General features: G+C 32.4%; 2 protein-coding genes across 2 annotated transcripts; one reads left to right on the top strand and one right to left on the bottom strand.

The window, feature by feature from the left end:
• Window positions 1–2,023: 2,023 nt before the first annotated feature.
• Window positions 2,024–16,735, bottom strand: LOC106123358 (ras-related and estrogen-regulated growth inhibitor). The gene is made up of 7 exons (XM_013319617.1): window positions 16,509–16,735; window positions 13,676–13,844; window positions 11,618–11,754; window positions 11,086–11,241; window positions 8,553–8,705; window positions 3,456–3,609; window positions 2,024–2,584 (listed from the first exon to the last, which is right to left on the bottom strand). The coding sequence occupies exons 2-7, from the start codon at window positions 13,800–13,802 to the stop codon at window positions 2,343–2,345; spliced, it is 969 nt and encodes a 322-aa protein (XP_013175071.1). The 5' UTR covers window positions 13,803–13,844; window positions 16,509–16,735; the 3' UTR covers window positions 2,024–2,342.
• A 4,734-nt stretch (window positions 16,736–21,469) lies between these two features.
• Window positions 21,470–26,628, top strand: GlnRS (Glutaminyl-tRNA synthetase). The gene is made up of 12 exons (XM_013319939.1): window positions 21,470–21,710; window positions 21,805–22,203; window positions 22,292–22,406; window positions 22,663–23,031; window positions 23,172–23,359; window positions 23,622–23,848; window positions 24,044–24,180; window positions 24,688–24,859; window positions 25,084–25,321; window positions 25,557–25,702; window positions 26,081–26,270; window positions 26,540–26,628. The coding sequence occupies exons 1-12, from the start codon at window positions 21,594–21,596 to the stop codon at window positions 26,585–26,587; spliced, it is 2,346 nt and encodes a 781-aa protein (XP_013175393.1). The 5' UTR covers window positions 21,470–21,593; the 3' UTR covers window positions 26,588–26,628.
• The last annotated feature ends 1,115 nt before the right edge of the window (window positions 26,629–27,743 follow it).

Here is a 27,743-nt window from a genome sequence, read left to right as displayed (position 1 = left end):
GATAATATCTGTGTTTATTTGTGTAGTAACTTTCTTGCGAAATCAATAGAGAGTAAATTATGAAATTTTTAATATAAGTTTCGACTATTTCTTTTGTTTTTTTTTAAGCTAATATTGACAGGGAAAAAGGGTAACAAAAAATAATATATTTGAAACGTGACATTATTTTTCGAATTTCCAAGGTTCATGGTAAAAGGTTGCTTTGGAATACGCGTAATTACATAATAACACATATGTGCACAAAATTTATACTTTTATTAAATACATTCAAAGCGTTTTTGATTTACATACATATCGTATGATAATATTTAGTTTCCATTATATATTTTTTAATATTATATAATAAAAATTATATAAGCCACACATTTACAGCATCTCCTAGTAAGATTGACGATCATCAAAGTAAAATAAACTCTGGGCACAGCAACTCAAAACATAAAACGTGTACTTTTGTTGTACTATTAAAATCTTTATATAACATAGTCTCTCTATAATACTACTGTCTCCCTCGACTCTGTTCGTGCGGAATTAAAAGTAACTTGATTAATAGCCTATGTGTTTTCCAGGCATTGTTCTACATCTATGTCAAATTTCAGCAAATTCTATGCAACTTTGGAGATACCTTCGAACAAACATCAATCCATCTACACTTTTGCATTTATAATATTAATAAGATATATAATATACAATTGGAATAGAAGACCCATTACATATATCAAATAAGGTAATAAACAAATAATATTTTCGATTCCGTGTGTAATCAGCCTTACAATCGTTGATTATATTATCAATATAATTAAATATACGTAATCTTACTCTTATATTTTATACTGTTGTAAGCAATGACTAGATTGATAATCTATATTTCATTTTTTGAGTAAAATTCTGATTAAAATGGTTTTCATTACGTATTTGATAGGCTAAGCCATAGCTTCCAAGACAGATCTAGATAATTAGCTTTAAGTCGTTTAAACAGTTTACATATATTTACTTATTCAAGGCCAAATCGTAGCTATAACCTTAAAGCTTTATACTAAGTAAATATAAATATAACATCATACAAACAATTTCTAAAAAAAAACATATTAAGTCAAGGGAATTAACGCATTGGAATTAGAGCTTTAATAAATTATTATATAATAATAGGATTGTTAGGTTCAACAAAACAGAAACCATTTTCTACTTATAACCACACGAGTCATATTTTTTTACTATGTACTATATTAATATTTGGTTAATTTCATTTTCCAATTGATTATACTATTAACTCTTGTATATAACAAAAATAAAATTTAACAATTCTTAAGAACAGTAAAAAATAAATATTAAAACTAACATTTACAGTTTATAATCGTAAGTAATACAACATTTAATAAATGCAAAAACACCGTATGGTAGTAAACCATAAGTTCATATTTATATACTTATATACATATATCTCTAATATTTAATCAACAAAGTTAAAATCTCTCCTTGGACAAATGCGTGCATATTATCTACCTTATATGTACGTATCTAATATATTTTCATAACCCTCATACTTCATATTTAGGTAAATAATTTATCGATACTTCATATAATCGAGCGTCGGTGGTTTAGGGGTCAAGCACTTGACTTGCGATCTGCAGGTCCTGGGTTCGAATCCCGCCACGTATCAATTTCCGATTTACATATGTACATTTATCCGACCTTCTTACGGTGACGGAAAATATTGTGATGCAGCCTGCATATATCTGTGAAGAAATTCAGATATGTGTGAAGTCAACCAACACGCACTTTTCCAGCGTGGTTGACTATGGTCTAATCACCCTTAACTTAGGGTAGGCTCCGAGCCCCTCGGTGGGGACGTGTAGTGAGCTGATGATGATGACATATAATCATAAATATATTGTATATTAATTTCATTTTATATTGTACATTATTTCATATATTTATTTACACGTACATAAGGATATTTCGTACTGATCCACATTACTAGAGAGAACCATTTGATGACACAATAAGCACACTCGGATATTCCTCACAACAAAAGATAAACTATAGCTTATAGTATAGAAGTATTAACAAGAGGTAGAAGCTACATTATATAAGATGTATGGAATATGTGTAAATTTGAATACCTAAGTTTTTCTGATGTTATACGTACACATACATTTTGAATCTTGAATTCAACGCACATTAATATATTAGTATCCGATAGTAGACCGATTTTTTTTATATTACACAAAACAATTAAAAGGTAGTTGCCGGTAGCTATTGCCGGTAATCAAATCTTGGCGCGAACCTAAAACTCATGTCTTTCTACTCGTAACACAATTTCCACTTTCATAATCTAAGTAGTCTTAATATGTACTAGCATTGTTTCCCTTCATGGACACGCTCATTCGTCGTACCGACGGCGGCATGGGTCTGGTGGGTACGGGGTGTCGAGGTCGCGCTGGTCGTGGGGGCAGCCGCGAGTCGGTGCTAGCCCGAGCACGGAATTCCTCCGCACACTCTGACAAACCTGATGATGATGTGGAGTCACTTCGCACCACGCCCATCTCGTCCTCTTCTTCTAATTCTACTTCGGTCCAACGACGGCCTAGAACGTTGAAGAATAATATTTTGCATTGAGGGTGCCATAAAATACACTAACAATTGTTTGGTAAGAACATCGTTCATTAGTATCTCCCGTCTTTCTTTTACCTTTATTAGTGCAATATTTACGCAATGCATTGTTTTACATACTCTATTTATGGTATGGATTCTAGAAGATATATGTATATGTTTTGAGACTCCAAAAAACTTACTGAAGAATGAGATTATTATAATATTTATTTTTATCACGCAATAAAATATCATGTTTTGTAAAACTTGTAAAGTAAAATTTAGTCTGAAATAGAGTAGTAGATATATCTAAATTAAAAAACTCCATTGAAGCTTTCGGACGGCGGTGACATCTATCTAATATTATCTCATTTAAATCCGATCCCAAATGTAGGTCGCGACTTAAAGTAATTAAACTGAATCTACTTGTTTGTAGAATTTAATTACACCGCACGTGACAGAGGTAAATAAATTGTAACCTCGACTCTACTTCACTGTATTCATCAGGAAAGCGCGGTGCGTGATGTAAAGTCGACAACTCTACATCTTTTCACGTTTATATCCTCTTCCCCTTCTATTCACTAAGCGTTGTTTTCTCGTTTATTTTGTTTTACATTTGCACTTTAGTTAAATATTTGTTTACTGAATTCTTTAATTTGTTTATACAGAGAAGTTGAAAGGTATTTATTTTTACGTCAACACAGTTTATTTGTACTGACAAAATTAGTTTGATTTTTCATATTTGTTTACAAATGAATCAAAGAAAAGTTCTTGACTTTTCATTCGCCTTCTATAGTTCTGTTTAACCGTCTTTCATGACTGTGTTGTGTGAATTGAGTGAAGTGACTTCGATTGAAAGAACTTACAGAATGGTGCAGTTGGTGGTTCAGGGGCCGAGTCGGATGCAGCGCGCGCCAGCGGGCGTGCAAGCGCTGCTGAAACGCGTGCATCCCCGCGGCCGCGCGTCCACTTGCTGCCTACGCGCCAGAAGCGACGCGCGTCCCGGAACACACCCCACACCTAGCGTCACAAAACATTGTACTCAGAAATTATTTAAAACATTGTCATTAATAAAACGCTTGATATACGATTTTTTTTGTTATTCACATACGTATTGTCAAATAAAATGATAATATACGTCTTTAAAGATTTTGTGTATACAGGCGAACCTAGACAGGCGAGAAACCTCTATAAGCGAAAGTTATGGTCCGGTCCTCACGGACGACCTCCATAATGGAGGCAAAAATATCGCGTTCCCTTAGACTCTCGCTTAACCAAGTTCGACTGTATTTGTAATGGTCAAAATCTGGATTAATCATATAGGACAAAAAAAGCTACCGTATACCTGGCCCTTATATACATCCTCTACATTATTAAGTATATTATAATATGTGATGTGTGGCCCGCAAATGAAAAATCGACGCACTGCAAAGTTTAACAAGACATTTTGTGGATGACATCAAACTGCGGAACTTCTTCTTTGAAATAAATTGAACGTGTCACAAACATTTCTCAACATTTCTCAAAACGAATTGGCTTTTATTACGATGTTAAATTACCACGTGAACCATTCACCTAATATTTTTTTTTTCGAATTGTTGAAAGACATTTTAAATATTTCATAATTGAATAAGGTTTTCCTATTTGAACGAGTAAGACCTTGGAATATGAAAAAATATAATAAATAAAGTCATCTTAAATATAAATTGTTTGGATTATATAGACATATTTATTTATACAGGATGATATGTTTGTAATAAATTACAAATCGATTTGTTAAAATGATATTTCTTTTATAGTTTTATAAAAAAAAATATATTTTTAACTGCTACAGAGCAATCTTTATGATTTCGGCATTTTTTTTCATCAACAATAACATGTTCATATAGAATCGATATTTACGTACGAACTGCTATTAATTATTCACAGAAATATATATATTTTGTAGAGTATTTATTGATACGGGCCTATGTAATGAAATTACGATCGTATTATACAGCATTTTTCAGAGTTCATTAAGTTTGAAAGAGGCCGGATTAAATTTCAATTATATTTCCATAAATGATTGCCCGTCTACGGGACAAAGCTTTTGATCGATGACGCATGCCCAACTGTTTACTAAATGTACGTTACTATGAGTTTCCACTGTTCAAACACATGGACAAAAACAAATTATTCTCTGTTTATCTTTTAAAGAAAATGTGATTAATTACATCTCTTTTCGTCCGTGTTAACTCACTTTTATTTAATGATGGAAATTAAAAATCGCAATGGTTCGAAATGGAAAATTAGGTTTAATGAAATTTTGTATACGTGTAGTGTTTATATATTCGGTTTTCATATACAGATATAGCTCAAAAACAACAAATTTAGTACTAATATTTATTGTTACAATTTCAAACTCATACAATAAAATGTCACTGATTTTTGTATTTTCTTAAACTTCGCGTTATGAGATAAATTTCCAAGTATTCAGAGAATCAAATTGGGCGTAACACAAAGTTAAATTATTCCGGATTTCTCATACGCCTCCGAGTTTTACGGATTACGTTGCGAATGGTATAATCGCTTGACATTTCATCCCGGGACGTACGAGGCATAAAAATAGATTTGATTTACATTATATTTTTGACGGGCTTCATCCTTAAAGTTTGGTAATTGTTTTATTTTATACTGGAAAGTTATAAAACATTTATCATATGAGTTTTCACTAGCACAACACTTGTGTAAAAACATATTGCGTAAAAAGAGTGAAAACTGATGGATACATATTGTGATGAAAATACATCTATCTATATATATTAATATAATTAGTTTGTATGTACGTATAATAATATCGAAAAAAAACATATTTCGTATACATGATTTATTTGTGTAGCCGATAACGAAAAAACATTTCTTATAAATTTTGACTCTCTGTTTGTTTGTCTAGTCAAATCCGCGTTTGTTCCGGGTAATTTCCGAAACGGCTAGACCTATTTTGACGGTACTTTGACGGAAGTGATCCATGCAGGCATATTATAAGGCTACTTTTTTTGTTCTAAAAAAATTTTTGTGTTTTAGATAAATATATAAAATTTTATTCGCAATAATGTTTAAAATTATTTTATTTCTTTGAGCCGAGTTAAATTGTATAAGACGATTAACTACAATATCATAAAAAACAACAGTGAAAGAAGTTAAAGGAACAATAGGTTCAACAATTTTTCGTAAAGTAAAAGCGAGTCGCAATTTAATTGCAATAAAGCGCAGCTTTATTGGACTGTAATAAACTCTTTAAATAAACCTAAAGAGACGTCTGCAAGTCCAGTAATAACGTAAATATAAGTTTGAAATCTCAAACAAAGGTTAGACTTTCAAACAAACAAGAATTACTCAGTTATCATATCTCAGGAAGTCATAGAAAATTATTTCGTAAATGTAATCATTTGAAGAACACGACCATTTAATTTCTACAAATTAAAACTTATGTTAAAAAAAATTACGACGCGATATACATATTTGCTATGCAAAAATACATTATAATATTATATTATAATATATATTATAATACATTATAATATATAGTATAGTATAATAATATATTATAATATGTTCAACGTTTTATTTAATATCTATTAAATACTGTAGTAGAATTTCTCGCTTTAAAATATCTGCTCAAAGACTTAATAAAAGTATCAAGTAATGGTGGCTTAAAACTTGCACTTCACGTATCAGAATAGTTATTTTTTCACGGGATGTTAAAGAGCCGTAAGCTTCGTTAGAACGGAAATTGGTTCTACGATATCAAAGCATAAATGTAAAGCTTAGTAAAATGTTTCCTTATTGGTGGTCGGCTGTTAGTGGGGCAGTTAGTATGTTTTCATAGTACGCTTGTGTTAACTTAGGGTAGGCATCGAGCCCCTCGGTGGGGACGTATCGTGACCTGATGATGATGATTAAAATTCGAAAGGCTTTAATTGAACTCGTGACCGCTGAAATAATACGTATGTATTTATAAAAAAAAACAAATGCCATCAATCTAATAATAGATTTTAATATTATAAGATTATAGAGTTGTTAGTGACCTCTACGTAGGCGGAATGTTCTAACGTTCCGAGCTACACAGAATATGCCGCAAGTATTGGGAGAACGGACACAATCTATGGCCTAGTTCAAGCATGTTGCAATAAGTTATGCAGAAAAATCGCTATGATATTTGAAAGATATCTTAGACATTCCATAGACAATGTAAAATAGATTACAATAGCTAGTAGAAAAGTCAAAATATAAAAAAAAAAGTTTTGTTATTTTTTCCAAATGTATAATAAACAATATTTAAAACTACTTTAAAATTTCTATAAAGCAAACAGAGTTAAGTAGATAGCTGCATTGCCACTGTATATCACAAATAGAGCTCGGTCGTAATCATTGATTTACGTGAACTGAAACTTCCTCGCTGTCACCTTCAATCTTATTTACGTCTCTAATGACATATTTAGAGCTTTAAATTTTGCAATTATTCGAAATCCACTTTTAGAACATTGTTTTTGTTACAAATAATAATCAAAGCAAAATCCAGTAGTTTTATTTATGTTGGTTAATTAATTCGAAGTCCACGTGAAGGTACCAAATTATATGAATTAAAAAATATGTTAGAAAACTTGTAATGCAAAGATGTGTCTTTAGGCATAAGAGAATGCCTATTTTCAAAAGAACATTGACACAGGCTCATGATAATGACCATTATAACAATGAAATAAATACCCAATTGGAGCATGTAGAGTTCTAAATTGGTCACTAATGAGTTTTTAGTGTGGATTTCTCACACGAAATGTACTAAATAGCGATGTATGTAATAACAGAAGTTATGCTAAAAGTAACAGTAGAATATGCGTGTCTATATGTTATGTACATTCTAAAAGCGTAACACCTATGTGCCGTTTCAATACTATCTTTTATACTATTTCCACGTTCGTGACAATAACCATTAATTTTGTTAATGCTCTCGAGCGCGGCGGACGTGTCGCGGTGGCGCTTTGATCGCAAAACGATTCGTACCAAACGTTACGAAAACCCGACCGTTTTGATGGATCATCAATGACTTAAAAGCGTTCACGTTCCACTCTCTATGACATCGACATTCTTAAAAAACCCAAATTAGAAGTAAACACTTTAATTATCGCTCGTACGTTATCCGTTTTACGAGCATACAATTTAAATAAAGTTTTGCTATACCATTAAAAACTATTCCTTAATAATATACTGAATAAATTTGAAGAAACAAAACAACGTTAATGAAAATGGAATATTAAAATAATACAACATAAAAATGCACAGACTCGTCTGAGTTTGTACATATTTTAAAGCTCTCTCGCAATCATGTAACATGTTTTCATCGCGCGAATTCGTTTCATAAACGTAAGTGCACTTCACTAAAAGAAAATAGAAACATAATAAGCGAACAGTCATAACATTATATCCCTTATTAGTTTAACATAATATCTACAAAAAATATAATAATATTAAAACGTCGTAGTTTTTAGAATAACTTTTGCGAAGGCAGGCTACTATAGCCGTAGTATCGCTATATTGTGGTCAGATGTAATAACAAGTTGTTTTGTCAAGTTTTCACAAGAGAAAATAGCGTTGTGTTATAAGTTTAGTTGGTGCAAAAACTTCCAATGTCTTATATGGGAATATTTTGGTCTGTCAGCGTTTATGAAACAAATTTTAGGAAGAACAACCATAATAAACGATAAGCAAATATTTAACTTCCAAATAAAACTTATGTACATATGTATCTAGCCTAGAAAACTCTTACAAAATTGGCTACTTTCTATGTTAGTTTAATGTCAGTAGGACATTATAGAAACCGGCGGTTAGGTTATAAATACGTTGACTTTGACCGATTTATGTGTGAATAAACTAAATGCGATGAACTCGAGACGCGGTTTTGAAGTGTTTGGGTTATTTTTACTCACCTGGTCGATGCTCTCTCTGACTGAGATCTCGTGAAAACATACACAGCCTATCTCCTTGCTGCGTCTCTGGCCCTCCTCGGTGGTCACCATGCGGTCTCCGATCTGGTCCGTCTTATTCCCCACCAGAACTACTGGTGTCTCCAACACACTATCCTGAAATATAAATGCCTTACTGAGTAACAGTCGTAAAGCACTGGGCCTGCGTTGTTGACTATGGCTTAATCACCCCAGACTTAGGGTAGGCTCTGAGCGCCTCAGTGGTGACGTATAGTGATGTCATGATAAAGTATCCTTCAAGATAAGAGTGTTGTGCGTTCTCCCTTAAGGACATCTTGATGTTCGTCTTTAAAGACCAAGTTACTTACGCGTTCGTAGCTCTTCTCTAATACAGTGTCAGTTGTATGTTCTTAAGCAATATTTATCTAAGATCCTTTTTCAATAAAAAAAGTTAAAACAAAACATTTAAGTACTTATAAAGAAAACACAATATAAAGAAACATTACAAATTTCTTTCTATTACTTTCAAAATAAGGGCAATTGTGTTTTTCAAACAATGTTAATAGGAGGTCCGGAGCCGGTATGTGGGCGGAATCGGGAGGGCGTAAGAAATGTTTGAGCTTCAAACTCTGTAATCCGATATATTTAAACGGGAGGAAAAGTTGAGAGACTTTATTTTTCGTAATTTAATAGGAAAACATTTTACGATTAAAGAGAAAGTAAAATTCATATTTTTGGTGAAGAACTTTTCATAATGGGAAACAAAAACAAAAAAAAATATATAAAAGAATTTAAATATACATACAAAAACCTCTTAAGTGAATTGACTCGCTTTTTTGTATTTCTGGAATGAATAACATTACCGCGTATGTAGTTCGATACTAAAAGTTTTGAATTCTAAAATCGACGATTATTTGCTAATGTCTAGTGTAGTTTTCGAATCAAAAAGACAAAAGTCAGTTCACATTAAATTCCTAAACATAGTTGTTGGTTTTGAATCATAGAAGACTGAAGTGTTTTATTACGTAGTACTCCGTTTTCCTTTGATAACGGCATTGGTAAGATTGCAATATTTATTGTTTGTTATTACATCGTTTCACAAAGAGAAGTGGAGCGGGAACTGGGACCTGTGTGAACGTCGCGGTCGCCGTGGGAGACAATGAGAAAGAGAAATTAATTAATTTTACATAAGATGTTTTCATTAACGATACTCTGGTTTCTCTTCAAAGAAAATTTTATTAATTAATTGTGTACAAAGCGATAGGAAATGACCTGTAGGTTACCCCTCTCATCTGTTATACAGTCATATACAGAATGTTTGTAGATTGTTATAATTAAATTTAAATACAAAAATCAGCACTTTGATAGCTCTAGCGAAGCTAAGAGCGGTTCTTGACACATACTCTATTACGATACGATTCCATTAGGATAGTAATCACTATTCGCTGTTTATCACAAAGTCTAACATCTTGATAGTCAATAACCTAGCTTGGAAAAATCTTTTACCCTGATACTACAAATTTTAGATATAAATCTAATTAGCCATATTTTAAAGCGAAGGAGTTTTTTTTTCTTTTTAACTGATTGGATTCAACAACTTAGTTTAAATGATCCTGAAGGATCCGAATGAATAAACCTAAAATTTTTATTTTCAAGTTAATACTATTAAAACGTTTTGTTTCATCCGGTTACGTAATTAAATTCCAGAGCCAAATTCACCCAACGGAGTTCAAAACTTTTACTTAACTCTCATCTCATCAAATCATGTGAATATTTAGTTCGTTAACGTTCGTACTATAACTAAAGTTTTAAGTATGGATTGTATAAAAAATATCTGGTCATTGTAATAACAAACCTAACGCGTCTTTGCGTTCATAGCAGAGTATAAAATATACACAAACTGTTAGAGGTACGAAATTATGACGGAATATGTATAGAAAAATAAGTCACTCTTCTGTAACAATCGTCATAACATCGTCAATTTACATAACAGACAGTTTACAGAATTTGCTAGCACTACATCCTTTATAGTCACACAAACTTTGTGTCTTACGATGTCCTTTGACATGGTCAATTAACATAACCTTAACGAGATAAATACTATCAGCTAAGTTTAAGACCATCACAAGAATAATTCAGCCAAGTGACAAAATGATTGGTACACAGACAGACAGAACAGTACGCGATTAATACGAAAAGTCAATTAGTATTTATCTAAATGATCATACTAATATTATAAATATGATGGATGGATGTGTATTTTAAGGTATCTCGAGAACGGATTTCGATGAAATTTTCTTTTAAAAATAGAACATATTAATAATTAATTTAAAAATAGAACATAGTCTGGAAGAAGACGGAGGAGTCCTGGGCGACACCTAGTATGAAATAATACCAAAATAATATTTATAAGAATACGTGTTACCATAAGACACACGTCGTTTGTTTCTTAAAATAGAATAAGGCTGATGGCAACATTTTTCTATACAAGTTATTCGACAGTAGCAACCTACTGTTGATAGTTTTAAATACGTACCTTCGTAGCTGATAGTCTGCGTCGTCTCTTGTTATAATTAATGAGGAATTTGAGGCGATGACATTCGTCGAAGGAGCATTTGTCCGTTACTGAGTACATCAAAATGAAAGCCTCCGCCCAACGAATGTTGCTCTCCAAGTTCGCGTATTCGCTTTCCTGCAATGCATTATTTCATTAAAACGTTTAACTCTATACAGTATACATCCTTTACAATTAAAAAATAATACAAATTATTATTATGGACTTGTTGCGGACGATGAGAAGTCGTTCGGTACTGTAAAAGGCCTTTTTTTTCAGAGGGGAATGCTTTATGCATACTCCGCGCCCCGGGGGGACGCGGTAGTTATGTGGGATTCTCCTCCATAGCGGAAGCATACCCACTAAACCCCTCTGTTCCTCCAACGCATCGGGACGGGACCACGGGCACGCTTTCACTCTCGTCCGCGGCCACTGTAAAAGGCCTATGTCCAGTAGTGGGCAGAACAAAGCTGATAATGACGATGATGATGATATTCTTATTTGCTAAACTCACATGAGGATCACCAGCTGAGTCCAGTATTTCGAAATAAACCATTTCGTTGTCGATAACAGTTTGAAAGGCGTAGATCTTTTCTAAATTGGGATCGTATTCTCCAATAAAACGCCTCGTAATGAACCGCACCACGAGCGCTGTAACATTTTTTATTTGTTTATATTTAACCTAACTATTTTTCGTCATTTACTATTAAATTTGTTTTAAAAAATCGACTTGTGAACTTCGTTCAACTGAAGCTTAACAGGATTTATGAGAATGTACCATAATATTCTTATAAATTCTATACTAAAACTTGCTTTCCAAAATGTTATTTGTACTCAATAACTACAGAAACGGAATCACAAAAACAAACAAAAAAACTGGAACAAAAAACTTTGGATTTTTTTCTTATCAATATCTCTATCGTAAATTCTCTTGGCCAGGTAAATTAGATTGGCTATTAAAAGTAATTGACATTAAACCAAACTAATGTGACTTAGAAAGTGAGTTAGATGTCTCGTCACTTTATAAACCTTTTACATTACTAAAATCACCTTTATCCACGAAATTATAAAAAAGAAAATATTGGTTTATTTGCTTGCTTGTGTAAAATAAATTTCTGTTCGTGTGAATTCATTTCATTGAAATGAAAACGATTTTCATTGGTGTGTGAATTTTCGTTGCTTCATAAAATAGTGAAATGGTAAGGTAGTTTTTTTCGCACGGACACGAATGCAGAGGTAAATCAATACGCAAATAAAAATGCAATGTCGACTATATAATATACGTATTACTATGTATGTTTAACAATCGAATAGTCACAGAGTTTAATTTCTCTGTACTAATTTAGAACTATAGCATTGACAACCACTAAAACAAATGAAGGACTAACTGATTGTTACATTGATCAACTTAACTTATATACGTACACACAGGTAGTACATATGTATTATATACGGACAGTTCATCAGCGCAACACGGACATAAGGGTTTGTTTCAATATTTACATTCATTACGAATTTACTAAATGACAGGGTTGTTACAAACTTGTAGAGTGTGTGGCTCGACAGTGAACGATTTAGCCATAAATAATACTTAACTTTTGGTTGCGCGAGAAAATGAAAGTGTGTTAAACAGTGTGTACAAAAAAAGAAAACGTGAAAATTCCATATTATTCGTGCATTTTATTATAGCGTATACTGCGTAGCATTTTAGCTACGTCCGAAAGGTATAATTTAAATAGCATATAGCAAACAGAGAATTCATTCAATTGCTCTGCTTGAATTGTAAAGCAAAGGTCAAATTAAGTATTTGCAAACTCTACCTTGAGAAATGTCAAATAGGTTACAAATATGCGATATATATTTTAATAGAAACTTGTACGAGTAAACGCATTGAAAGGAAAGAAAATAAAATCAATTACAAATAGGCTGTAATGTAATAGAAAGTTGAGGTTCGACTATTTCTTTTTACGAACTCGCGTCATCGGCATGTCTAAAATCAATTTGTAAAATCGTCGACGCAGTGGGTTGGGAGGATTTAGTAAAAATTTATGAAGTGACCTGACACAGTTTACATGGTAACCATTACAGTAAATATTTCGGTTATGTACCCACCAGTTTGATTTTTGGCAATCGATATTTTTACGGTAACCCATTTTATCCTGTAATAAAATGTTTTATATTCATGTATTTCCTATTCGACGCCGATCAATACTCGCAGAATTTCGCATCAAAACTTTTCAATAGCGCATCAGATAGAAAACTGTTTGCAAGTCTGCAGTATCAGTTCGAAATTAGCCTGATTTCAAATGACGACAAACTTTATTCTGACCTACTTTGTCTATTGTGTTTTGTAGAATCACACTAAAGATAAAACAAAAATTGATTCACTGATAAAGTTCAAAAGTTTTTCTCGTTTTTTTAAATCTCTATTAATATTATTCACTACTACGAGTACCCTAGAAAAGTTTTCTATAGTCATTATTATTTTAATATCGTGGGTAATGGAACTGTATGTCTCATTTTCCCTTTTTAAATTATAAAGTAATTAATAATTAGAAATGCGTTTACTAACCTGATTTCCCAACACCGGACTGACCCAGTACCATGACTTTGAAAGGTTTCTGTTTCGGATACAGTACAAGTTTGGCAAGAGAGGACTTTGGTGAAGTAGTGCTGCTCATTGTAACCAATGTTGCCATTTTATAACTTATCTTATGGTTAATTTAATGCAATGCATCCATCTGTAATAAATAATTAACATTTTAATAACACTACTGCGACTGAAGACATCTGTCTGTTTTTATTTTTATTTTTTGAAATAAATAAATAATTTATAATGAAATATGTTATTTCTTTTGAAATGCTTTTAATGGGCGTTATATTATGTAACAAAATTCTTATAGCAAAGTAAATAGGTAACAAGAAATGCTTACTAAAGATGAAACGAAATAGCTAGTAGCTATTGACTACGTCTAAGAGTCATAACTAAAATTGCTTTATCGGAGACTTTCAGAGAAATCGAATACAAACATTAAATTACGAAATACATAAAAGATTAGTCTTATTAAAGTTTAATTAATTATTTAATTGTAAAGTATATTAAAAAGTTCTTGACTGAATAAAAAAAAATTTTAAATATGAGAGAAATAAGATATGACGTGGAATTCAATTTTTCAACGAACGTACACGCTATGCGCTTCATCAAGATTTATTGACTGCGACAACTCGAAGCTAGGACGAACTAACGAGACTTCAGCAACTTCCAGTTTCTCAACAACTTACAATATCTGTTAGAGACTTTAAATATCCACATCCTTATCAAATAGTTATTAAGTTTGTCATGTAAACTTTATTAAATAAATTTAGATTTGGATAGTGACGTATTTTTGTTGGAGAAAGAAAGCTACGCGATTATGTTACTGCTATGTTCTATATCTGTGCCAATATATGTTATTCGGACTGTTGCAGACTTATCGAGTAAATATGTTAATCAATCGTATCTCATGGGAACCGTATACGTTTCTCAGATTACAGGTAGCCTAACTACCAGACTGAGACCTACAAGTATAGCAAATGTCATCGAAATCCGCTAGGTAGTTCTATAGATACCTAATAAAAAACATCCATCCATTCATACATAGAAAATTTATAATATAAGGAAGAAGTAGAATGTTGAATGGAAGACTTAAATCTGCTGTACCGACCATACATAAAGTGGGATAAATTAAAGATAAAAGAATAGGAAAATAACTAGTTCTAATTACTAATATATATATCCATTGTATTCGTATTTGTCATCCGTATTACAATAACATTTTTTATTAATTGTACCAATAACTGCAATTTAATTATATTTCGTTAGCAAATTAAATTTGATCTTTACAGGCGATGAGGTTTCAGATTAATTTGGTCGTGTATTGTGTCGAAACGTTTCACTAACGAGTTACCGATATCCATACAATGCTAACAATACAAGCGAGCTGACAATTACGACCGCAAACGTTGTGCTCGCCTAATTGCAAATCAGATTTAATAAAATCAAATAAACGTAATTTCGACGTTCACATAATTTTGATAATAAAGCACATCTGTCACACACGCGGTGACACTGCTGAAGAGTGTGAAGATCACACGAAGTTGATTTAGTTGATTTATTACTTTGACAATGCAAAATGAATAGAGATTAAAAATATTTGATGTTATATAGGGGACTCAAATTGCTGTCGTGGGAGAAATCTTCGTAAGATACCCCCGTAAGATAAAACCCCCTCGGTGGCCAACCTCAAGTGCGACTGCGAGGGTCCCGGGATCTCCAAAGTAACGTACCGGGACAGGCCTAGATGGACCCCAAAGGTCCACGAAATGTAGCAGCCGTGTACTATGTCGGAACGAAACATTTCGAAACCGGTACACGGGGAAAAAATGTGAGAATCTCTGATTTGTGTTCTAACTAATTACGAACCGCAATAAACTATTTAACGTTGTCTACGTCTGTCATAGCATTTTATGTTGTCACCCTCATTATCGATTTACTTCGGGTAGGTATACATGACTTTTTTTCTTTAATTGTTTTTGTTTATTTTAGCATAATAACGAATAAACACGATTTAATTTTTAGAGTTTAGGCATAACTTTGTTTTAATAGTTTTAAAAAATAAAAATTGTAGGAAACTCCATGATGATACAATTTACTTTATTCAAAACATGTCATGACATAATACAAGTAATCATTGGAATTAAAAATTAAAATCTATATACTTAATTAACATACTACATTTGTTTTAAAAAATCTTAACAAAACGATACTCGTATATGTTGTTCAACATTGTAATTCAAAGAGAGGTGAAGGGTTTTCCTGATAGCAAATTAGTTTTCCTCCCTCACACTTCAATTAAAGTGATGCTTAAATCCACTAATTAAAATATTCAACCAAACAAAATTGTCTGGTATCATGAAAGGCATCATAATTAAATCTGAGAAATTTTGAAAGAATTTTTATATTAAAAAATAGAATAGAACTTAAAACTTGTTACAAATGTTTTGTTTGTATAATTTACTAGCAGTTTCCCGCGAATCCGCGCATATAAAAACTATCTAGTAGTAAGTTTATATTACCCGGGGATAGTGTAGCTTCAACAGTGAAAGAATTTATCAAATAGGTTCAGTAATTTCTGAGCCTATTCAATGCATACTCATAAATAATAAAAAAAAACCTTTTCATTGTTATATTAGTATGGAAATAAATTGTTTTTTTTTTAACATATGGAACTATCATAACATTTTATTCAATTAATACAAAATACAAATAGTTGTATCTTTAAGGTTAAAAACTAATATATAGCAAATTCTGTACTAAATCTTACTTTAATATTATCCACAAAACAGATAAAGTAAAGTGTACTTACAACATTTTTAAGGTAGCTTTTCGTCCAAGATTTTCGAACATCCCTTACACCTTTCTTTAGAATATTATTCAAATTATAAAAACTCAATGTACCCTTTTTTACAAATAACATATTATTCACAAAAACTAAATATTATTTCGAATAACTCCACACTGGACTTTTAGTTATCGCATATAATAAATAAAAAAAAATACTACGAAAATTCGTCGACACAACCACGTCAGAGTGGGCTCCGTCCCCGAATGCCGGGCATAGTTCCTCTCCGCCGCTGCCGTAACGTTGCGATGACATTATAAACGAATTACTTTATGATCCTGTTTCCTACTTCTGTATTTAATTGGCACTCGATAATTAATTTTAAGTCTAGCTTGTTAAAAGGTGCCGCACAAAGGAAAGTTCTAATTAAGTTTTATACACCAGACTTGCTTTACGTCATTTCGTAGTAAGAATTTTACGATATGAAAATAGATTTGAATCATTGTGTCACTTTTGTGATGACTAAAAGGGAAAGATTCCATAACAGCTAATTTTAACGTCAACAAAAAATCTTTATAGTTTCTTTTCATGTCATTTTAACATGTTACTAAAATAGCAAACAAAATGAGATGAATAATAATAATAATACTGTCAATTGCTTTAATACTTCGTTGAATATCTCTTAACCTCGCCTTGTACTCATCGATTTTGATAATTACGATATTACCACTGTTTGGCATTGTTACTAGCGGGAAGTGTTATCGTGAAGTTACAAATTATACTGTAAGTTATCATATAATATTAATGTTAATAAAAGATAATGAAAGAAAGAGCATACTAAATGTAATTCATTCTCATTTCTCTTCTATGTGTTTATTATATAATAATATTTAAACAACGTAAACTATTATGTATTAACTCTTAAAAATATCAAAAGCTCGAACAGAGTTCTAATCATGTTCACTTTTCATCTAATTAATTAAAAAGTTTTACTAAAATTTGAACGTAGCGTTACAAAATCGTAGCTAGGTAAATAGTCTACGAGCTACGAGCGCGGATGCTTCGTTAAACTGTAAACGGATTAAGCGTAGCGGTGTAGCCAGCGAGCGACCAAAGTAAATATGCCACGTTACAGAAATTTCCAAACTATTTGAAATGTTCGTCTAAATTCTAAACCGTACATGAACTTTTCAGAAAAGTTGTTAGCTAAATAATTTTAATAAAACGGTAACTTATTCTAGGTATGTATCTTACTAATATTATGAATGCTAATGTTTAGATGGATGGATGGATGTTTGTTTAAAGGTATCTCCAGAACAGCTGTATGGACCTGGATGAAATTTGGCATACATATAGAATAAAGTCTGGGAGAACACGTAGGCTACTATTATAATTATTTTTTTTAATTCCTCGCGGACGGAGTCGCGGGCGACTTATAGTATAGAATTTAATATTTAATCGTTTATCAATTAATCATTACAACTCCACATCAATAAATAGAACCTGTCAATAACGTGTTGACAGTTTTGTGGTATAGGCTCGCGTATAGTTTAATAGTAATAATTTATCAACTCTAAGGTTTAGTCCCGAACCGACAGTTACGGTTTAATTGAAAATCGGTCACTTGGCCAATTTGAAATTATCGATTCACTGACCTGATATTTCACGATATGATAAATCGATAACTTTTATTCGAGAGTATCAATATAAAATTTCAAAGTTTTAACCAATAGCATCTTATTATTTACATGATTACAAACGATCTTTGGAAGGTTAAATGTGTGTAGTTTACCTCTTTAATAATACAAATTTTACAATTTTAGTTTAAATATATCTTAATAATATTATAAATGCAAATGTTTGGATGGATGGAAGGATGTTTGTTTGATGGTACGAGTATCTCCGGAACGGCTTAACGGATCTTTATGAAATTTTGAACAGATTTAGAACATAGTCTGGAAGGACTATATGTCCTACTCATTATGTTATTTTTAAATCGGACGGACGGAGTCACGGGCGACAGCTAGTTTAGTTATAAAAATAATTTGTGATATAACAGATAATGCTTGTGATGATCGCGTACATGTCATAAACTCCGCCAAATAGGATGTTATCGACGGAGTTGCGGCAGACTATGTTTTTACATTAAACATGTCTACTTACCTGTACATATCGGAGTCATCAGGTGTGTGTCCCACGCTATATTCAATTTTGATAACGTTTTGTGTTATTTGCGTATTGTGCGGCTCACAGAGATTGCTACATATTATGGGGTAAAAACAATTAAAGCTTAGAATTCTTAAGTACGTGAGTATGAAGATGTACTTATTTTTATTGCAAAAAATACATTTTGTTATTCTGATTCCGCCTTCGTTAATTGGGCTCAAAAGCCAACATTAGCTAATGACAATATAATGAACAGTGATCGTGGAACGCGGTGGGCATAAAGGCAAGGGCGCACTACAATTTTTTTTATGTATGTGACAAATACGAACAAAAAAGAATCTTAAAGTATATTATAAGTATACACGACAACTCTCAGTTTCAGAGGTGGAGCAAGACGTTGGCGAAGGGGAACTTTTTAATCTGTAACCCATCAGGACAGTTCTCGGTCTTTGGAATATTAAGGTAACTCCCAAAAGCCCCAAAATTATGCGCCTGGATTGCCAGCTATTTGCAGGGTCGGAGCATTAAGGCCGTTACCAACGGGCCATGATCCCAAACCAAATGCTGTTGTTCCACAAGGCTGAGTACTACTGCCTACCTTGTTTCTTCTGCATATCAATGACATAGTGCAAATAAGCTGTATGCTTCATTATGCAGACGGTGCCACGGGTGAAAATTTTAAACGGCCTGTACTTATATTTCTCGTGCTTAACTTTTCGAATAATAATCGACATATTTTTTTCATTTTTCTTATTTCTCATCTCACAACAAATTTATAAAAATGAACCGGATTAAAATAAACAAGTACGGTCACATCACAAAGCTGTCTTGACTTTAATAGGGTCTGCGTTTTGCGTAGGCCGACACGTGGCCGTTGTATGGAAATAGATATTATAATAGCACTCATCATTTGTTAGATTGCTGTTATTTGGTTCACGTGATATCAAAACGCCGGCCAAGCAATAACCGACAAATGGTTATTGTTAGTTAGGTGTTGAAGTTTTATATGATAAACTTTTGGAAAATTTTACATTCAAATATATAATTTTATAGCTATAACAACTACATACGTCTGTATAAATTCTTAGCTAACCTATTTATATAATTCAATTATAATAAATATTTGATTTTAATAAGTAATAAGGTTAACCTTGAATGGGATATAAATTGCTATAGCTTAAAAACACACCTTTGTTACGTCCATGCGTATAATAACCACTAAAATATCAAGTTCCGTACTTCCTTAACCAAGAAACCAATCAATATAGGTAACATAACGATTCTCACCCAAGATATCAAATACTAATGACTAAGACGTATGCTCACTTTTATATTAAAAGTGACCATACTGTATTTCTATAACAGGATAATTCTGCCGTTCTGGGATATAAAGCACTTGAAATGTACGAAAAGCCAAAGTTCGAGCTCAAGACACTTGGCACGAACTTAGATATAATTTAAAAACTATTTTGTCTTATAGTATTTCAGTATCAAACGCTATATTGCGCTGTTATTTCAAACTTTACTTCGAGTTAATGAGATTCAAACTCCAGCTTTGAAAGGCTTTCATGTTTTACAATATTGTTATCAACAGTTTGATTAAAACATAAACCGGTAAACTTATACCAAGCTTTGTAGTAGACGCTTAGTTAGTTACTATAAAATACTCGATTTTGTTTCTTAAATTACCGTAAACGAGCGTAAGGGGTAACCGATTTATAAAATTAATCAAATGGAACGTGTTATATGGAAAAAAAAATCTTAAATTGTACAACTGACGTATTAGCCTTATTTTTAAAGAAAAAACATTTTTTCTATCAGTCTGCAACCCGAGGTTTTTCCGTGTAAACTCCGAAACCTGAATCGATTTTGACGAGACTTTTATTGGAATTTTCTTTCGTTGACAAACTCGTAGTCAATCGTTAGTAAAATATAAAAATAATATCGTTAATATTATGGACTATGAGTTAGTATATAAAACGGAAGAGGAAGCGTTGCCATTATAAACACCAATAAAATTAAGCACAGGTCACCGAGCCGTCAGTTCCATATGCCTTGTTGCTGAACTTAACGCGATTTACATAATTTATTGTCAATTTCTTAATTTAGAACAACGGAGTGAGAGCGAAGTCAACTTGAAATCAATAAACTACTAAGAAAATTCTTTAAAGTAAGTATAATTGATGTTGTTAAATAATAATAATAGTTAATGAAATTGAATTCTCGTCTCGTCTTGTTTCTGAAACTTTTTGGTTTCTGCTTTCAGGAATTCTAAATAAAAAGCTATATGTTTCACTGTTATGTTTTTTATGACAAGTATGAAAAAAATGAACTCTATAATTTACCAAACTATTTTTCCACTATACAATACCTATATTTTAATTAAACAAAATACAAACCTATTAAAAACTGGTTTTTACAGTTTTAGAACTAAGAAACAGGATTCTTACCACTTTTGATCATGGGTTGTTTGATGTTGTGCGGTAGTGTGAAAAATATTAAAGAGAGTTGTATACCAGATCGGTCTACCTTCTCTCTGATTCGGCGACCATTAATACGCGTTCTCACTACATGTTAAACTAGTAGTAGTTGTTACTTTTTGCTGTCGACAAACTACACTCACCGTGTTCACACTTGTGCGCGAAGTCAGTTGCTGTCCGGTTTTGTTTTAATACTGCATCACTGAATTTTTTAGTGAAAATATTTAACACAATAGTTTCCAGTAGGAAGTCTTGATAACGAGTAACACCGAAGATAAGTCAAGCTTGATTCGTGTAACACGTCACTGTCATAGCTGACAACTGACAGTTCCAAAATGTCAAAGGTTCAAAATCAAATGTCAATCCGCCAAATTAGAACCAGAAATGTGTGAAAGTAATATATAAAGCTAAAGATAATAGACCGCTTTATTTGGGATTACTATAGGAGTATAAATAAATCAAAATGACTCCTGAAGAGACCGTAGAAAAGTTAAAATTATTAGGATTAAGTGAGCAAAAAGCGAAGGAGACTTTAAAAAATGTTAACGTTACCAAGATCTTACTTGCCGCGTTGAACGAGGTTAGTAAAAAAGAAAGCAAAATATTTAAGTGCATATATGTAAAATTACTTGAGTACATCGAGGAAATATTTTGATCGCTTTAATTTGATCCAGGTTGATGTTCAAAAGGCACCAACCGGTGCGGGAATGTTACTGTACCATCTGGCGACTAAAATAAAGCCACAAATAACGGAAAATTTATCATTTCTGTGCAAGTACGTAGCTGATGGAAAATTAGATTCGACTTTACGTGTTGATGCCGCTCTAGAGTACCTTCTTAATACTGTAAATGAGTCAACTGTTGATATTGGCAAGTTTGAAGATGCATGCGGTGTGGGTGTCTCAATAACACCAGAGCAAATTGAGCAAGCTGTTGAAAAACATATGGCTCAATATAAACAAGAATTACTTGATAAAAGGTACAGATTTAATTCAGGTATTATAATGCAAGCAGTAAGAGCCGAATTGAAATGGGCTGATGGTAAAGCTATTAAAAGTGAAGTCGAAATACAGGTATAAAAGTTTCTTCTGCTAATTAAACTAAACTCTATTTTTATTTGTAATCTTTGTAACAAACTTAAGACATTTGAAATTATTCCAGATTTTGGATTTATTGGGCCCTAAAACTGAGGCTGACTTAGCACCTGTACCAAAAACTGATAAGAAAACAAAAGGCGGTGAAGGAGCTAAGAAATCCAAAAAAGAGAATCAACAAGGTTATTCCAAATAAAATATAAATATTACTCTCTCTCTCTTGTTCTGCTTAAAAATAAAACTTAATTGAAATTTTATTCCCCACATTATGGCACAATACTAATAATTTTTTTATTGAAAATATTGGCAGGTTATTGGAAATTTAATAGTAATAATATTGCTTGTATCCACAACTAATAAGTTGGATGTCTGTTTTGCTAACTATAACACTGTTGGCATCTCTAAATCATATAATAATAATACAACCCTTTTTTGCAGATAATAAAGTATCTGAAAAAACTGAGTCATCAGATTCTACTGGAGGAGCAATATCAATGATGGATTTAATGAAAAAACTGCCTTTCCATGCACCTGGAGAGAATTATAAATCGGATGGTTATGTTGTTACTCCTAACACAAAAAAGTTGCTTGAAGAACATTTAAAAATAACTGGTGGAAAGGTACGTACAAGATTTCCACCAGAACCGAATGGAATCTTACATATTGGCCATGCTAAGGCTATAAATATAAACTTTGGTTATGCTGCTGCTCATGATGGTGTGTGTTTCTTAAGATATGATGATACCAACCCGGAAAAAGAAGAAGAGAAATTCTTTGTTGGCATCAAAGATATGGTGGAATGGTTAGGTAATTATTTTCCAATATTATGTTTGTTGTTATTGGGAATTTCAACCAGCTATTTTAATAGTATTGCTATAATAATGAAGTGACTCTCTCCCATAATATTCTTTTGTGAAATAATAGTATTATTAATTTAATTTTTTTAGGATATAAACCTTACAAAATAACTCATTCATCTGACTATTTTGATCAGTTATATGAATGGGCAGTGCAGTTGATTAAGAAAGATCATGCATATGTGTGTCATCAAAAATCTGAGGAAATTAAAGGGTTTAACCCACCCCCCTCACCATGGAGAAATAGACCTATTGAAGAGAGCCTGCAGCTTTTTGAGGTATTTAGATGTTTATATAGCTGGAATTTGAGCCTTTTGGATGGATGCATGTTTGTTAGAATGTATCGCCGGAATGGATGCTTGGATCTTGCTATAATTTGGCTTAGATCTAGAACATAGTCTGGATGTGAGCTACTAATTAAGTTTTTTTTTAATTCTTCGCAGACGGAATCGCGGGCGACAGCTAGTTGTTAATAAATAAATTAATAGTGCCATATTTATTACATTTCTTAACATACTCTTATCAATTATTTTTATTCAGGATATGAAAAATGGTAAAATAGATGAAGGTGATGCAACATTAAGAATGAAAATAACCCTAGAGGAAGGAAAACAGGATCCGGTTGCATACAGAATAAAGTTTATACCTCACCACCGCACGGGCAATAAGTGGTGCATTTACCCCACTTATGATTATACTCATTGTCTTTGTGACAGCATTGAACATATAACTCATTCACTCTGCACTAAGGAGTTCCAGTCTAGAAGGTAATTATGATATATCTACAAAAAATATTAATATAAGAAACATCAAGTAATTTACAAAGACATAATAATATTGTCTAAATCAGTGGTTTTTTAAAATATATTTTTTAATTTTATCTGTAATTTGAATCTCATGGAATCTATGAATTTAAGATAATATTCAGTTGAATATAGTAATTTATTTTGTAACATTTTCAGGTCGTCTTATTACTGGTTGTGTAATGCTCTGGATATATACTGCCCCGTGCAGTGGGAATATGGTAGACTTAATGTCAACTACACCGTGGTATCAAAAAGGAAGATAGCCAAGCTTATTGATGAAGGAGTTGTTAATGGTATGTTTATATCTTTCTATAATATCAAATGAGTATGGAATCATCTAATTTGAAATGTAATAAACAATAGAAGTAATTAATTTTAACATCTTACTAATATTATAAGCTAGTTAACCCCTCCGACACCGTCCATGCAGTGTTAAAAATAACTTAATTAGTAGACTATGTGTTATTCCAGACTATGTTTTACTTCTATGCTAAATTAAATCGAGATCCGATGAGCTAGTCTGCACCTACCTTCTAACAAACATCAGACCATACATTTGTATTTATAATCTTATATATAAAATTCTCGTGACTAAATGTTAGTTGCCATACTCCTCCCAATCGGCTTGACGGATTTTTATGAAATTTTTTATTCATATTCTTTATATCTGGGAATCGGCTACTATCAATTTTTAATCCCGCGCGGACGGAGTCGCGGGAAACAGCTATAATTAGATATAAGTAAGATAGGTTAATTGATTTTTAAATTATAATTTGATATGAAGTATAAGTTATGTACAGATTGGGATGACCCAAGGTTATACACTCTGACGGCGCTGCGTCGTCGCGGCGTGCCCGCTGCGGCTGTGAACTCGTTCTGTGCGGGGTTGGGAGTGACGGGCGCGGTCGGAGCTGTCGATCCCGTCATGTTGGATGCTGCTGTCAGAGATGTCCTTAATGTTACTGCACCTAGGTAATGTTGACATTTTTTTTTATTAAAAGTAAAGTATAAATATCTATTATCTTTGTAATTCCATAATTTCTTAACGAAACACATTTTATTAAAAAAATAAAACATAATTTTGTGCTTGTGAGTCTGCTGTTCAAACATTTGAATAGAAACATTTCTTCATACTTTTTGACAAAAAAAAATGTGTTTTCCTATAAGTTTTAATAAAGGATTCTGTATATTTTTAGAACGATGGTTGTACTAGAACCTTTGAAAATCACAATAACGAATTATACTGAGACTGGACCAATAGTGTACACAGTCCCAGACTTCCCAACGGAGCCGGAGAGAGGATCTCACAAAGTGGTGTTCAATAAAGTTCTATATATAGAGAACTCTGACTTCAAGGAGGAACCTGAAAAGGGCTACAGGCGACTGACGCCCACACAGTGTGTAGGCTTGAGACACTCAGAATTTGTTATTAAGGTATGTTATGGTTACGGTAAAATTATTTTTAACATACAATTTTTTTAATACTATCGGTCGCCCCTGACTCCGTCCGAATGGAATTTAAAAAAACTTAATAAGTAACCTATGTGTTCTAGATCTGTGTCAAATTTCATTAAGATCCATTGAGCCATCCCGGAAATACATTCAATGGTTCTACTGATTTATTTATTATATAACTACAATAATACTAATTATATATTTTGTTGTTTAGGTATCCAAAGTTATAAAAGATGGAAGTGGTAAAGTTACCGAGGTGGAATGTGAGGCAGAAAATGTAACATCTGCGGAGAAACCAAAAGCTTTCATACATTGGGTAGCAGATCCTGTAGCAATTGAAGCGAGACTTTATGAACCTTTGTATGTATTATACCAACTTTGTATGGATTAATAATTGAAACAAATTGAATTTGTTTAAGCAAATATTTAGTATAGCTTGAGAATTTGTTCACCAGAGTTTTAGCAAAAGCCATAGACAAAAATGAAGGCGAATTGACTGTTGTGATTCTCTGGTTATACTGTTATTCAATTATTTATTATTATTAGCCGTCGTTCGAAACTCCGTCCGCACGGAATTAAAAAAAAGTAGCCATGTGTTCTTCCATACATTAAGTCATTCTGGAGATATCTTCCAACAAACATACATCCATCCATCTATACTTTCGCGTTTATAAGTAAGACAAAGAGAGAAAATAGAATAGAAACAATAAATTGAACTTCAAAATTATTTATTTTAAGATTTAAACATAAAAATCCTGAAGACGCGAACGAAGTGCCGGCTGGTTTTCTATCAGATTGCCGCGAAGATACTTTGAAATTGGTGACCGCGTTTGCTGACCAGTCTCTCACCAGCGCTAAGATGTATGACAAGTTTCAGTTTGAAAGGATCGGCTTTTTTTCTGTCGATCCTGACACCACCAAGGATAAGGTATGTTTTTTTAGAATAAAATCGACTATAAAAACAGTATATAGTCGAACCTGGATAAATGAAAAACCCGGGTTAAAAAGAAGAAAAGAAAATAAGCGAAAAAAATATCGCAGTCCCTTGGAATTTTTGTTATCCTGGTTCGACTGTATTATGAGTGACCTTGAATGTTCAGAAATGAAATAGCGACACAAAAACGCCGACGTGTCTCATTTTCTATTAAAAACAAATTTAATCATTTGATCGAATTAACACTATATTTTTACTTTCAGATGGTTTTCAACAGAACTGTATCACTTAAAGAAGATACTGGAAAATAAAAGAATATTTAGTTACCATTTTTTAAATTGTTTGTACACATTTTGGATATATATTTATGAAATATAATATAAATAAATCTTTTTGTAATATTATTAATTTTCTTGTTCATTTTTGTTATTGGTTTAACTTCCAGCCAGTTCCATATTCCCGTATCCTATAAAGATATACTCATGCGTGGAGTTGCCAGATATACCTTAATACTACGTTGATAAATATTTTTCTATTGGAACCATCAATTTTATTGTCTATTAGCTGTCGCCCGCGACTTCGTCAGCGTGGATATATATAAATACTTAATTAGGGTAGCCTATGTGTTCTTTCAGACTATTTTCTATACGTATGCCAAATTTAATCGAGATCCGTTCAACCGTTCTAGAGATATCTTCAAACACCCATCCATCCACATCACATCCATCTAAACATTCGCATTTATAATATTAGTAAGGTAAATAAAAAGCTTTTCAAGGCATAAATTCGAAAAAAAATAGTATCCTATGTCCGTCTCCTGACTCTAAGCAACCTCCGCACCAATTTTCAACCATATCGGTAAAGCCGTTCTTGAGTTATAAATAGTGTAACTAACACGACTTTCTATTATATATATATTTATCAAACATCTTATGTGGTAAAAGCGTCAGTTTGTTGTTAAGTGAACAGTTTGATAAAGAGGTGTTGGTGCATAACGATCATATACGCCACGGCCTTAAAGTTTCATTTATTTGTCCCTCATCGACAAGACTCATTAAAAACTTTCTGATCAATCTCGTAGTTTTCCGAGTTAATGAATATTTAGCTCGTAGTCGATGTTAATAAAAGTATTGAATGAAAGAACAAATATAAAGTTTAAATTAGTTTTATAAAAATAGTTTTAACATTATTTCAATAGCTAACTCCCACGTAAAAAAAGCTTTACATATTCATGTGTTATGCAAAAATATTTGTTACGAAATAAATGAATATCTGAAAGAATCTTAAACTTTATAGTTTTCATTAAGTTACGCGGGACAACAACACCGTAAAATCATGTATGATATTTTAATGAACTGAACGTATTAATATATGTTAATCAATTCCTTAGTGCAACCTAATTATGTATTAGAATCGAGTCTGATACTATCGCAGCGTAGTACTACGAGTTATGTAGGGTTGGGTAAA

Source organism: Papilio xuthus, unplaced genomic scaffold (assembly GCF_000836235.2).
Source record: "Papilio xuthus unplaced genomic scaffold, Pxut_1.1 DF826115.1, whole genome shotgun sequence".
Classification (NCBI taxonomy): domain Eukaryota; kingdom Metazoa; phylum Arthropoda; class Insecta; order Lepidoptera; family Papilionidae; genus Papilio; species Papilio xuthus.
Note: the sequence above shows the minus strand (reverse complement) of the source record. Positions and strands in the feature narration are given on the sequence as shown.

Bases quoted from the DNA above. Each gene is read 5' to 3' on its own strand.
- GlnRS (XM_013319939.1), top strand. From the start codon at position 21,594: ATGACTCCTGAAGAGACCGTAGAAAAGTTAAAATTATTAGGATTAAGT. The intron at 25,322-25,556 runs GTATGTTATGGT...TTTGTTGTTTAG, and splicing joins ACTCAGAATTTGTTATTAAG to GTATCCAAAGTTATAAAAGA. The intron at 25,703-26,080 runs GTATGTATTATA...ATTTATTTTAAG, and splicing joins GCGAGACTTTATGAACCTTT to ATTTAAACATAAAAATCCTG.
- LOC106123358 (XM_013319617.1), bottom strand. From the start codon at position 13,802: ATGGCAACATTGGTTACAATGAGCAGCACTACTTCACCAAAGTCCTCT. The intron at 3,610-8,552 runs GTGAGTAAAAAT...TTGTGACGCTAG, and splicing joins TCAGAGAGAGCATCGACCAG to GTGTGGGGTGTGTTCCGGGA. The intron at 2,585-3,455 runs GTAAGTTCTTTC...TCAACGTTCTAG, and splicing joins ACCACCAACTGCACCATTCT to GCCGTCGTTGGACCGAAGTA.